The sequence below is a fragment of the Galeopterus variegatus genome, unplaced genomic scaffold (genome assembly GCF_000696425.1).
Source record: "Galeopterus variegatus unplaced genomic scaffold, G_variegatus-3.0.2 Scaffold425, whole genome shotgun sequence".
In the NCBI taxonomy this organism is placed as follows: domain Eukaryota; kingdom Metazoa; phylum Chordata; class Mammalia; order Dermoptera; family Cynocephalidae; genus Galeopterus; species Galeopterus variegatus.
The window spans coordinates 27,327-41,993 of NW_007726536.1; the positions used below are offsets into that span (position 1 = coordinate 27,327).

Genomic DNA, 14,667 nt, shown 5'->3' on the forward strand with positions numbered 1-14,667 from the left:
ATACCAGCGTCTTCCAGCATCTGAAGAAATGACTACCCAGTTGCAAATATCTTTTCAAAATTTCATTTAGAATCAACAAATTAATTTCTTGACACAGAAATCTAAGTTACAGTAAGCTCCCAAGCTTGTACAAAGGCTGGATTCTGTCCACTGTAACTGGGTGGTAATTTAAAGAATAATTACCAACAGTTTTATATCATTTACTTTTAAAATTAAACAGTTTAAGCTCAGTTTAATTTTGCTAGACATTTAACAAAACGTATGGCACAACATTGTAACCTGGGTGTGTCTGCGTGTATACAAGGGTAATTCAAAAAGTTCGTAGAAATGGAGAATTAAAAGATAACACAAATATTTCCATGAACTTTTTGAAGTACTCTTGTGTGTATATATCGTAGTTAGTATTTGAGAATCTTAACATATAAAAATAAGTACATACAAAACCACAATTTTAAATGTTAAAAGCTTACCTGCATACTCTTTAAAAACTTAATCAAAACATTATGAATGTAGAGACATTCATCATAGCTCACTACCTATTACATAGTCATTCTAAAAAATCTTCAAAAATATACTTCTCCAGTAAGATAAACATTTCATATAATTTTATTTACTAAAAATTCCAATTTATGTAAAGGTACAAGGTAGTGAGAAGGAAATTCTTTTAGTTCAGAGGCTTGCTTGACTTCCAAATAGAATTTTAACTTATAAAGTTAATAAATAGTTAAACAAAACTACAGTTACAGATGGTCCTTAATAAATGGGGAAATTAACAGGACTTTCTTCATCTTCTTCAAACTGTTCAGAAGCAGCAACAGGGCTAGTCAATTCAACTCCCAGTTGTTCAGAAAATTTTTTTAATTTCTCCTCTAAGAGAATATTTTTTTTCACTTCTTCCTTGTAATTATACTTCAGATCTTCAATTTCTTCAAAAAATGAAGGATCAAAATTTTCCAGTTCTTTTTTCAGTTTTTTTATTTCCTCCTAGTGGAAACATATATTTAAAATTCCCACATAGGAATATAATACATGTTTTAGGTTTGAACTAATTTAATCACAAATATGAAAGCCAAAGTAAATAGTCAAATGTGGTTAGAAAGGCAGAAGTATTCTCTTAAGATTTTGTTAGTAAGGTTTCATTGTACAATATAAATAACTAACTTGTTAACTGTCCCATCAGGTTGATCTATTCTCTAAGTTATGTTCTAGTTTTGACTAAAATTTATCAACTTAGATTATGTTAGGATTTAATCTTTCTCTGAAAGCATATCAAATACTCTCAATGAAGAAATTAAAAAGACTTTGCTATTCACAACATTGAAATTACTCCAGTTAAGATTTTTTGGTTTAGGCTTCATTTATATTGTCTTTATAATATCTAATTTTTAGTGAATGATGATCAACTTTTTATAAATATACTTATGATCAGGGAAACCCTATAACTTCTGCCTGGCTACGTTAGGCCACTGGTGGAAGAGAGAGAATTTGAGCTTTACTGACTATTTAGAATAGCCAGTATCACTAGCTAATTCTCGTATTGATGCCCTTGTTCTGTTTATGGAGTCTTAAAAGAGGTAAAGCATATTAATTTTTTTTTAAGGGAACTATAACTTTAAGGGAAGATTCCTGAAAAGAATTTCAAAAGGAAATAAAAGACACTGTTCCCAATATGACCCAAAACATAAAATATTGTAATAATGATCTATATTTGTTACAATTAAAAAATAAACTTACTCTTTAGTTCTTTCTATTTGTTTTATCTGAATTTTTTGTTAGCTCTTGTTTAATAAATATTTTTAACATAGATGAACATAATGAATTTTGTAATATCAACATCATATATAACTATAAAATGTAATTTCAGGAATTTTTAGGGTACATACTTAAAGATGGTAGTCAAAATAGTTTTCATGAATATTTGTAATACTAAAATTAGATATAATTAAATATTTAATTACCTTCAAATGCTGCTTTTCTAGATCTGAGGTTTTGAGCTCTGTCTCTAGATCTTTTACCTTTTCCTTTAGTTTATCAGCATCTGACAAAAATATTATAATAATTAGACTCAGCTTTCTTCCACTTTGAATAAGTTTAAGGTAAGGATTTGTTTTCGAGAATAAGCAGAAAACTTAGGAAACCTATAGCATGGGAAATATGGCATTTTATGACTGAAACACTTCAGGCTGTGAACACCGTATATTCCTTCTATCAAGAATTGTAATTCCTTAGTAGCAAAAAGAAAAGAGGCATCTGCTAGCTATTAGAAGTGTAGAGTCAGGTTAAGTTTTTACGTGGAAGAAATTATAAGAAAAATCATAGAACGGGCCGGCCCGGTGGCGCACTGCTACAGTGCACCGCTTGGGAGTGCGGCGGCGCTCCCGCCGAGGGTTCAGATCCCACATACAGACCGGCCGCTCACTGGCTGAGCGAGGTGCGGGCGCAACGCCGAGGGTTACGATCCCGTTGCCGGTCCCGGTCCAGTACGGGCATGACACTGAGGGTTGCGATCTGTTGCCGGTCACGAAAAAAGACAAAAAAAAAAGGAAAAAAAAAAAAAGAAAAATCATAGAACCAGGAAAATTTGTTAGGTACTAAAAGTACAACGGCAGAAAAGTAGGCTATTATTGTAAGGGTCTGCAACCATAAACTGGTCAAATGCTCCTACTACTATTCCATGTAGGTCAGTAAACATTTATAGTACAATTACTATGTGCAAAATGTGCCAGGCAGGGTGTATAATTCAAAGATAAATAAGGCATAGCTCTGCTGGGAACATGTGGATTGGGTTATTCAAATTTTTCACTGTTCTGTGTATATCCACAAAGGCTCCATGAGTGTTGATTTTGGGGTTACAAATACAATTTAGTGAGGAGAATTCACAAATTCAGAATTCACAAGTAATGATTCAATTTTACATTGTGTATATAAGTATATACATTATACATGTATGTGTGTGTGATATATATACTGTGTGTGTTTATATACACAGATACATGCACATAGGAAGAGGGGAATGATTAGTAATCACAGTCACTTCTGAATGGGAATGGAAGTCTTTTTGCTTTGTAAAAGGAACAATGAAAAAATATAGGCAGTGTTTACTTATTTGTAGTATTTAAATTAATAACAAAAAAATTAGTAGTATTTAGATGAAATGCTCAGAGAGATGGAAAGGGCCTATACTTAGAAGCTGGAAGCAACAGACCTTGTATTCATTGCTTAGCACTGTATTGTGATTACATTTATAACACCCAGATGGAACACAAGGAGAAAAACATTTGGGTACTTGCTGCTCTGTAGTACAAAGGACTAAATGAGAGTATTTTTATAGCATGGAGGGACAACAGCTCTAAAACTTTATATCAGGGCTTTAATTGTATATGGAGATGATCAGAAATCTGAACAAACAAAAAAGGCAAACCCTAATTTAAAAACTTATGGTAACTAAGATTTTATAAAATACATTACCAGGGATGGTGCTTTCGGCTCCATTTTGGTCCTTGTTAACTTCTATCTGATGGATTAATTCTGCTTTTTCTTTATCCAGCTGACTATTAGCTAATCTAGAACACAATGATAATGTATTTAAAAGAAAAGAAAAACAAAAAGACATTGCTTTACAAAACACATGGGCATTTCTTATGAACTAGTCATGTACAGTCCTCAGAACATACTAGTATTTATCAAGGTAAAATTTACTTTATTTACTTGCAATGCTGCAATGCTACCATTCTCTAACAAAGCATGGAATCAAAAGTCTTCATGTTTTTCTTAATATCTGACATGATGTCATTTTCAAGAGTGGTTTTCTTATAAGAGGAGCCTAATGAAAATAGGTTGTGGACACCTGGAAGTAAAGAATTATTTCTTCTCTCTTTCATTAATATTTGCCTGTGGGTAGCTAAGTTTTAATTCATTCTATGCTGAGGAAAGTTTAAATTACAAACTGGGAAGTTATATTAGGATTGGGTTTAACCCTTTTTTTTCAGTATCTGTTATGTAAATGAGTATTTGGAATTAGAGGGATGAAATAAAGACCTGAGGAGCCTATTCGGCAGCAACGTTGGAAAATCCTAGTCTCTAGCTGTACCAAACCTGATTATATAAAAAAATAATAATTTTAAAAAAGAAAAAGGTAGTCATTTGAACATATAATGTACCTAAGAACTTGAAGTTCACGTTTAAGGCCTTGCTCTGTCCCAGCACCTTCAGGAACATGTTTGAGAATTTCAATCTTTGGGCACAAAGAAGAGTTAGAAGATAAAGTCTGACGTGGAAATATGAAGTTTCACAAAGATACATATCTTTAATAAAGCATAATATTAAAAGTTGGGTTTTCAAAAGCACACATAAGCAGATTTCTCTATTCATCCACTCAATAATTACTGAGTAACCAACCACTGCATGCTAGGCAATGTCCTGTGTACAGAGGATATATCAGTGAATGAAACCGGCAAAATCTCTTCTTGCATGGTCCTTACATGTAATGTGATATGAAGTGATAATAGTGCCAATGGTAAGAAGAGCTATCAAGAAAAATAAGGTAAAAGGACAGAGTGATGGAAGTTGGTATATAGGGTTAGGGTTAGAGTTAGGGGTTAGGGAAGTTCTCTGAGGAGCCTCCATTTAAGCAGAAACGTGGAGTACGGAAGTAAGCTATGAGAGGATTTGGGTGAATAATAATCTAAATGAAATAAGTGCAAGGATTTGAAGCTTGAATTCGGTTTGTTCAAGGATGGAAAAAAGGTTAATGTGGCTAATACATTGTGGATGAAGGGAAAAGTGGTGGAAGATGAGACTGGAGAGAAAACTAAGTGTCAGACCATGTATGTCCTTATAGGCTAAGAAAAGAACTAAGTTTTATTCTAGGGTGATGGAGAACCATTGGTAGACTCTGAGGATGAGACTGCTATGATTTGCTTTATGCTTTAAAGCATTGTTTGGCAAATGTATGGAGAACAGACCAGGGAGAAGGTGAAATGGTATAAGAGTAGAAGCTGACAGACTAGTTAGGAGATGACTGCAACTGTTCAGGTATGAGATGATAGCTTGGACAAGAATGGTTGTGATGGGTATGCTGAGAAGTGGTCAGATTTGGGATGTATTTTGAAAATATATCAATTTAGTAATGAAAAAGATACGGGGAATGACAAAGAATGAAGTCAATGGTAGAAGTTTTCGACTTAAACAAATGGGTGAATGTTGATGCCATTCAGTTAGATGGGCCTTCCAGGGAAAGAATTAATCAAGAGTTCATTTTTATCTACATAAGACAATGCACAGAGTGTCTTGAGATATAAAGCATTTTATTATGTAAAAAAAAAAAAAAAATTACATGCCTGTTGTTCGAGGTCTTCAGTGTATTTCTTAACTTTTTGTTCTCTCTCTGTTGCTTCTTTTACAAGCTGCTTCAGGTCAGTAATGCTTTGATTTTTTTTGGCAATATCAGTTTCCAAATCTTTCAACTTATTTTCATACATTCTAAAAGTATAAAGGAAAAAAAAAAGCATGACAAATAATTTCACTAATTTAAGTCAGTTTAAATAATCACACTAAAAATAAGCAAGAATATCCTATTATACTGTTTCTTCTAGTCAGACCTTCAGCTATATATTTCTTTAGCATCAAACGGTGATGGCATTCCTTCTTGGCCTTTTGGCTAAGATCAAGTGTAACAGGTGATGGCAAGTGATAAGTATCCCTAATTAATAAATGCACCAATTAAAGTAGAGGACTTAAATGTTTCCCAAGATTATAAACACAAATAGAGCCTAAATTTGACCACTGTAAAAGTTTAAAATTAATACCTTTTTTCAGTCACATAATGAGAAAATACAAAGTAAAATTCATCAGATTATCCAATTCTGTGTTACTAGATATACTTAGGAATATAAAGGTGGCAAATTAAAAGTTTTTATACACACAAACACATACACACATATACACACAGGAGGTATCCAGGTAGAAAAAAAACAGAGTGCAAGGCAGGCAGAAGGAAAAAAAATTGTGCAAAAGCATGGGTAGAGAAACAGTGTATGATGGTGGAGGGATGAAGCTTGTTAAAATCTGAATAGATTTGTAACCATTAAAGAAATGATGAATAACTTAAAAATATCCAGATTCCAAATGAAATTTTTTCAAGATTGAGCCAGTTTTACAGACACATCATACTTAAAAGAAGACAAAACTTAACAATAATCAAATTTTCCAGAGACAGAAAAAAATGGAATGCCTTCTAGCTAAGTGAAAAAGGCTAGCTAGTAAGTCTTTGGCAACAAAATCTGGTAAGGACAGTACAAGGAAGAAAAATTATGATTGTCCAAATACATTCAAATAGCTTTTGATAGATCTTAGAAACTTAGATTAGAAAAGAATGTTCTTAATCTGACAGACTACCAAAGATCTACCAAAGGTTAATGATCAAATAAAAGAACCTCACTCCTTCACTTCACCGAATTCTCTGTTCAAAAGCCACTCAAGCAGAGAGACTTTGTCTGATTACACTATCTAAAACAGTCCCCACATCACCCTGGCCTGTCCCAGAAGTCAGCATAAGACCTGACACAGAATGTGTTAATAAGTTTGCTGAGAAGATAACAGCCAACTATAACAATTTCAGCATGAGCAAAACCTGTGTCATGGGTCCCAAAAGAGGTATCTCCACACTGCTTTATTGAGCTGGGTGTAGAATCTTTTTTGTGGGGGTGGATTTTAGAAACCTGTAGGTCAAGGATGGGAATCAGCCTTCTCTCTGTCAAGATGTTTCTATTTGGACTATGTTTTCAAAATGGTTTACTGAACGCCTACTCAATGCTCAGTTCCCTGTACAATTCTCAGATTAAATATAAATGCTCTAAAATGCAAAGTTATCTTCAAGTATGGTAAAATATCATCACCCCTTCCAGCTGTATATAAACCTCAGAAACCCTTTTCACATTAACAAGTTCTTTTGCAGTCTCACAGAGCTCTTTTAGAAATAGGAAGACAGAGACCATTATCTCCACAGATAAAAAAAACTTGACCCCACAGACAGGGTATAATTTACATCCCCACAGAAAGGATATAAGTTACTTAGGGTCACAGTAAGAATTATGTTCCTCTAAGCCGTAGAAGCTACCTGGCTCTCTGAAGGAACCTAAGCAAGGTAAGCCTTTTAGAAATAACATCCAATGTGAAACAGAGTCTGGCAGTAGCAAGTACTGAGTAAATATATGGAAAATAAATAAATCTTAAAGTAACTCAAAATTCTTTCTGGGTCCATATGTGATTGTAGAAGGAAATAAAGGAACAAGCAAGAAATCAACTGATAGGGTTACTGGCTGAGTGCCACTGTTGGGGTCCAAGAAGACAAAAGAAGAGAACCCTCCCCCCTCCATATCATCATACTCGTTATTTCATTTAACCTTGATGCTAGCCTTCTGACAGAATAACTGGTCCCAGTTTTCAGATGGTAAAAGTGAGGGAGAAGAGTGGATTCTGACTACTGTAGGTATATAGTATTAGGACAAGAACCAACGACTCCTTCTCCAGGACTGCAAGGCCATCTGTGCTGCCCTCTAATGTACCTGCTTAATCTTTCTTTTTTCTCCTTAGACTTGGCTGACAGGCAAATGCAGTGCAGCAAGCCTACTGTGGGACTTGCTGTAGCCTCACAGTGCTAAGACTTCCTAGTTGTAGTGATAGTGGTTGCCATCTTGCCCCTCATTAAGGCCATTCCAAATAGCAGGTAGGGTAGATGAAGCTCTCAAAAACATCAAAGCAGAAACTGGATGCATGGACATAAGGAACTCTATGAAGAAGATGGTAAGATAAAGAGTTTTGTCTTTTGAAATAGGGACAGCAGATGCGCTGGAGAGTAAAGAACACAACTTCACACAGGATGGCTTTGATAGGAAAGGACATGGGCAGGATCCCATTGGTCACTGGCTTCCAGACTCCTTGAAGCAGCTGCTTAAAACTGGAAAGGAGAACGACACCAGAGCCCTTTACCAATTCTTCAGAATCATGACGGACCAACTGTGCTGACAGTGGCAACAAGAATATGAATGTTTACTCAACTCCTATTACCTCTTTCGTAGCTACAAAGATTAGTTTCACAGGCAGAAATCCCACATACTTACAGAAAAGTTTCATGGGGTGGGACAAAATAAAGTACCAGAAAACAGAAGCCAGTAAGACACTAAAGCTGCTGCTGAATTCATCTACCGGGGTTATCTGAAGGGAAAGTTGCCCAGGATATAACTCCAGAAGCATTGCTGCACAGCCCAGGCCCACTATGCCATAGGTTATGACAGGACAGCTCAATTGTTCCTGGTTTATCCTTAAGGTGGAAAATGAACTCAATCACAAAGGTAAGGTTGCAGTTGGAGAAAAGCAGCACCCAGGAGAAGCCAGGCAGCATCAGCCCAGGCTAATGGCAGGTTCATGATGCACACCCAGCTTCATGATGGGGTACCTGAGCCCAGCCCCAGCTCTGCTCTGCTCCATGCCATAACACCCAAACTAGTCAAACATTTTAAGGAAGAAAAAGAATCTTTGGCATGCTAGGACAGAAAAAAAGTGAATATGTTAATACAAACAACCAAATAAACTGTTCATGAGGAAGAAACTAGGTTATGCAGAATAGTGTCATCATTTTGTAAAACAATGACGCCAAAATTAGAACTGATTAAACTTAGTATCTAAGTATTAAGCTATTTATTCCTACCTTGTAACAACAATTGATTTCCAGCTCTTGCTGTCAGCACCTTCGAGCTGTGGACCTCTACTTTCTGCAATCTGTAATCTCTTACCAGTTTCTTCTAGTTGAACTGTCATCTTCTCATTTAATATCTCTAAATTATTCTTGGCTATCCGCAGTTTCTCTGCAGCTTCAGTTTCCTATCATCAAAAGCTACTTAGTATTTTATGACAATACATAATGTTTTTCTCATAATGTAATCAAAATTATCACTACAAATTGAAAAACAAAAAATAATCTGGAGTTCTAAATGCTGATTAAAATTTCAATAAAAATTCTGTATTTCCCTCTAAAACAGCAAAATGATTGTAATAAAAAGATTACATAAATGAGGTCATAGAAATATGTTTACAAGCATTAGTAGTCACTTTAAATTTGTCATTTTGTTTCTCTGCAATATTTTTAGAATAATGAGATAGTTTATGTCTTTACACATTTAAAAGATGCTTATTTTGATTCCCTAATACTTAAGAGACCTGACTATAAGCGCAAACTATGTGTAAGTAACGTAGATTATTTCCAATACTAAACATCCACCTTCAAAGCACAGTATACATCACTCTGGCCTCACAATACATTCAGATACTATTCTAACTAGTTTAAAAATATTAATTTCTATTTATTCACTAGATCCTCCCTATAAATAACAATACCTATTTGTCTGGAGCAAGGAATTCATTCTGCCATTTAAACAGAAATAAATCTTATTGTTTAACAAAACAATTTCATATATTCCTTACTGTGTATCAGGCATTGTTCTAACTCATGTGCACAGACATTAATTCATTTAACCCCCTCAGAAGCTCTGTGAGATAGGTATACTTATTATTCCCAATTTTGCAGATGAAGAAATTGAGGAATAGAGAGGAGTTAAATGGCTTGCCCAAGTTCCCATGACTAAAAAGTAATAGAGCTAGGAACTGAATCAAGACCAAGTAGCTTCTACATTATTCTGCCTCTACATTTATTAATATTTTATATCAATGTCCCTCATGGTGAAAGGATATGATGACAGGAGGCATAAAAATACAATTCCCAAATCTCTTAATGTCTACTTTGAACAGATGCTCTAATGAAGAATCCACTTTTGGTCTTTTCAAGATGTGTTAATTAAAATAAAAATTAATAATTATAATTGGTCATAAAGGTCATACTTTTTTAAGTTCTTTACGAAGTCTTTCATTTTCAGCAACAACTTTTTCTGTGCCTTTTGTCTTGGATTCGTAGTGCATGCTCAACTGACGTCCAAGATGAGCTTTAAGTTTTTCTAATTCAGCCTAGTAATTAAAAAACACTATACATTATCAAAACAAGGAAATAAAATAAGAGATGATCTTCTAAACTCATATAAATTAATTCATAACAGTTTTAGAGACTATAAGCTGATGACTTAAAAGAAAAAAACAAAACAAAAAACACTCCAACACAATACCTATGTTAGGATCCACCCCAAAATAATCAAATCAATCTCAGGGATGGGGGCTTGGGCATCTGTATTTTAAAAAATAGACACAGGTAGTTAATCTATGACACCACAGTGAGAAGCTTTGGTCTTGAAATAATAAGGAAGATCACATTGAGCTACTCTATAACTACCCTTAGCCTTGTCTCCAGTAAGTTTTTTCTGTATGTGTAAAATATGTACTGTATTCATTAAAGCTATTTTATATACTGTGATTATATTTAAAATTTTCCTAAAAAATTAATAAAAACTAAAATAGTAAAACAATCCCATAAAAATGATCATATTTAAAAAATTACCTTCAACTTTTCATTTTCCAGCTCAATATTAGCCATTTTTTCACTGGTCAATATTCCTGATGCTTTTTTAAACTGTTCATTTTCTCTTTGGACTTTTTCAACTACTTTTTTCATTAAACCAATGGTTTTTTCTAGTTCTGGAATTGTCTTTCCACTTCTACCAGACTACGAAAGAATATGTTAACTTTTTAATCAAACATTATAGAGAATATAATATAAATTACCAACAACATAATAGGCTCATTATTATACTCATTATTAGTAATTCCTGACATTTAATGCCAAAGCTTGTGTTAATTCAATTTACCCTTAAAACAACCCTATGAGACAGAAATTATAATTCTCGCTTTACATATAAGAAAACCAAGACTTACAGAATTTGGTATTTCTTTTTTTTTTTTTTTTTTTTTTTTTTTTTTTGTCTTTTTTCGTGTCCGGCAACGGATCACACCCCTCAGTGTCGCCCCCGTACCGGACCGGGACCGGCAACGGGATCGCAACCCTCGGTGTTGCCCCCGCGCCTCGCTCAGCCAGTGAGCGGGAACCGGTCTGTATGTGGGATCCGAACCCTCGGCGGGAGCGCCTCCACGCTTCCCAAGCGGCGCACTAGCGCAGTGCACCACCGGGCCGGCCCCAGAATTTGGTATTTCTAAAGTCATTCAGCTTAAGTAGTTTAGTCCTAATGTCTGATCCAAATAAATAAATCTAAATATTCTATCTAGTTAATGCTCTCCCAGTATACCAGTTTTCTTTTCATAGAATAAAACCACAAAAATGAAATTGTGTCTTTAAAGAGATCTGAGTAATAAAACTTTAATTGCAGCACAACAGAGGCAATTTTCTCTAAGAATAGACACCACTAAGAAATTCAGTTTCTGTGTAAAATAAATAGGAGAGACATCCAAAATAAAAAACCTTGTGTAAAGATATCAACAAAGATGGGTTATCAATAAGTTTAACTTCTTATAATTTACAATAAAAATAGTTTTTAACAGTTGAGTAAAACAGTATGCTTAAAATTTTTTGCTTTTTCATTAGTATTCATACTGTGCAATGAATGACCCTGAAATACAAGCTTTTACACAATTTTAATATATACTTTCATAATTAGACAGAAAAGGTCAAATTAGCACATATATTTTCATTTATAAAACAAATATTGCTGTCAGCAAGACACTTGTTCTGAATACTTTTCTAATAATACTCTTAGTATTTTCAATGAATCTACTATGTATTTAATATTATTACCTGAATGAGTTTCTGCATTATGATTGCTTCCATTTGTGCCACTCACCAATGTAAAATCAACAGGGACTTAAATCACTGGCCTTGGCCTCGTAAGCAACATTTATTCATTACAAAAAGTGAATACAAAATAACATGGGAAGAAAAATACAAGAGTACAAAAAAAAGGGAAACACATTTATAGTACGTTATTCCAAGAAGTTGCTGTGGATATCATAAAAAACAGTTTAAAATGTTAGAACTGGACCAAGGAACAGTTGTAGTTATCTCAATGAACAGGATTCCTGGAAGTTAAACGTTTTCAAGGTGTGACAGGATTCTTGGAAGTTAAATGTTTTCAGGGTGTGCAATGAAGAGAGAGTTCATATGGAGTATGAGTGAAATAAAAAGCATGTAAGGTGTACCAAATGATACATCAATGTTAAAATACATTAACTGAAACACAGAGGAAAGCTTAATGATGTTTTACATTATAGATGCAGCAAAATAAAAACTGAAACTAGAGGCACTAGTAAAGGAATATCACTACTGTTACAACATATATAAACTTTTCATTTCCAGCTTACCTATCACTTCTGAAACCAAAAAAAAAATTTTTTTTAAATATAGCGTATTCTCACATACTCACCCCTCTAACATGGCCAAGTTTCCGCTCAACTTCTGCTTTTTCTTTCTTAAGAAAGTCACACATTTCCTTCAAATCTCTTACTTGATTCTAAGAGATAAAAGCAAACATAAACATTTAACATAGGTATAGCCACTGAAAAGGAAAGGCAAAATCAGAACTATCAATCTCTTCAACTGAATAGTTTAACTAAACAACTGGGTCTCTACACCAACAAAAAAGATTTTGAACTAAGACATGTTCAATTTATACAAGAGTATTTTGTATATGAACTGCCAAGAAATATTTTCCACTTTATTGCTCTAGTATACAATATAAATGAGTTTAGAACTCTGATTTTAAATGTCCTATAAATTATACATGTAGCTCCTTATCCATGTGGTATAGAGAAAAAGACAACTGAACTTCTAACACTCGTATTATCAGTGTAAAAATCAGACTGAGAAGCAGGATATAGCTGTTATATCATCAGCAGTGGAATTAACAGACTGCTAAATTTTAGGTTAGAAAACAGAATTTAAACAATTAGCCAAGAGAAAAAAAGATTCCCATAAAATAGGATAAGATTTGAAAAATCAAAGATAAAAAACTTATTAATACCAGAATAAAGTAAAATTTCTAAAAGAAAAAATTATCTTTATATTTTAAAGTATGATAATTGTTAATGAAATATGCCAATTATCCTCCCACCTCAGGACATTTGAATTTGCTATTTCTGCTGTCTGGAACTCTTTTTCTAGTATCTGTATGACCCATATCCTTACCTCTCTCCCCTAGCTCTCTGTTCATAATCATCTTGTTAAGGAAGCCCTCCTGACCACCCTATTTTAAATCTCATTCCTCCTCCCCACTAAAATCACGCTTTACTTTTCTCCCTAGCACTTAACATAAGCTGACATACTATATATTAACTTTTTACTTGTTTATTGTCAGTCTTCCCCACTAGAATGTAAGTTCTATGAGTGCAAGAATTTTTTGACTGCTGTTTCCCAGCACCTAGAACAATGTTTGATACAAAGTAGGCTCTCAACAAATAACTGTTTATTTTATTTCATCAAATATACAATGTAGTTGATTTTAAATGACTAAATGTATAAAGTATAATACCAATATGATATTTTATGAATATGTATTTTTGACTTCTTTTCTTTATAAGACAATATTAGGAAATATAATAACTCAGTGAGGCAAGGGGTTTTCAAGCATTAGATTTCCTAACTACATAAAGAACATTATGTTTACCTTTAATCTTGGCAAATCTTTATTTGCTTGTTCAAGCTGAAATTTCAGTTCAATATTTTCAGATGACAACTTCAAGTTTTCCCTTTGAAGCTCATGCTCTTTCTGACAGTGATCATCTGACTCTATTCCTGAAGTCTTTGGAAAAACAAAATTAGAAATATTTTTAAAGTTTAATAAATAAAAGCCACAAAAAATACTGAATAAGAAAATACTATATCAAAAATAAATTTTCATCAAAGGAATATGAGAAAATTGGAGAGCACTAGAGCAAAACAAAAACAAATGTTAGAATATAAAACTTGCTTGAGAAAAGGTAAATATGGTTTGCTTTAATTAAAATAGAAAACAAAGTCAAGTATAAAGTCCACACATGTAATGCCTTCATATATACTCTCATAATGGTTATACTAATTTTTGGTGGTTAGACCAAAATAAAGTATTATTGTTATCCACCTGTTATGGGTTGAATTGTGTTGCCCCAAATTCATATGTTAAAGTCATAACTTCCAGTACCTCAGAATGTGACCTTATTCGGAGACAGGGTCATTACAGAAGTACTCAAGTTAGGGCTGATCCCGTGGCTCACTCGGGAGAGTGTGGCGCTCCTGCCACGGGTTCAGATCCTATATAGGGATGGCCGGTGCGCTCACTGGCTGAATGCGGTGCGGGCGACACCAAGCCAAGGGTTCTGATCCCCTTACTGGTCACAACCCCCCACCCCCCCAAAAAAAGAAGTACTTAAGTTAAAATGAGGTCATTAGGGTGGACCCTAATCCAGTATGACTGGTGTCACTATAAAAAGAGGAAATTTGAGAATGTGGACATAGAGACATGCATAGAGGGAAGAAGACATGAAGAGACAGGGAGAAGATGGCCATCTATAAGCCAAGGAGAGAGACTTGGAACTGATCTTTCCCTCACAGTCATTAGAAAAAACCAATCTACCAACACCTTGATTTTGGACTTCTAGTCTCCAGAACTGAGAGACCATACATTTCTGTTGTTTAAGCCACCACATCTACAATACTCCGTTACAGCAGCCCTATCAAACTAA

General features: G+C 34.2%; 1 protein-coding gene across 1 annotated transcript in view; it reads right to left on the reverse strand.

Annotated features, from left to right (window-relative positions):
* Positions 1-47: 47 nt before the first annotated feature.
* The window catches only part of CEP290 (centrosomal protein 290kDa), a 95,699-nt gene continuing 81,079 nt past the window's right edge, over positions 48-14,667 (reverse strand). Inside the window, exons 45-54 of the mRNA XM_008568614.1 lie at positions 13,614-13,748; positions 12,375-12,461; positions 10,502-10,666; positions 9,895-10,017; positions 8,708-8,880; positions 5,340-5,481; positions 4,161-4,234; positions 3,469-3,563; positions 1,959-2,038; positions 48-984 (exon numbers count right to left, since the gene is read on the reverse strand). Of these exons, the coding sequence (XP_008566836.1) occupies positions 754-984; positions 1,959-2,038; positions 3,469-3,563; positions 4,161-4,234; positions 5,340-5,481; positions 8,708-8,880; positions 9,895-10,017; positions 10,502-10,666; positions 12,375-12,461; positions 13,614-13,748 (1,305 nt within the window). The 3' untranslated portion in view covers positions 48-753. The remainder of the gene's footprint in view (positions 985-1,958; positions 2,039-3,468; positions 3,564-4,160; positions 4,235-5,339; positions 5,482-8,707; positions 8,881-9,894; positions 10,018-10,501; positions 10,667-12,374; positions 12,462-13,613; positions 13,749-14,667) is intronic.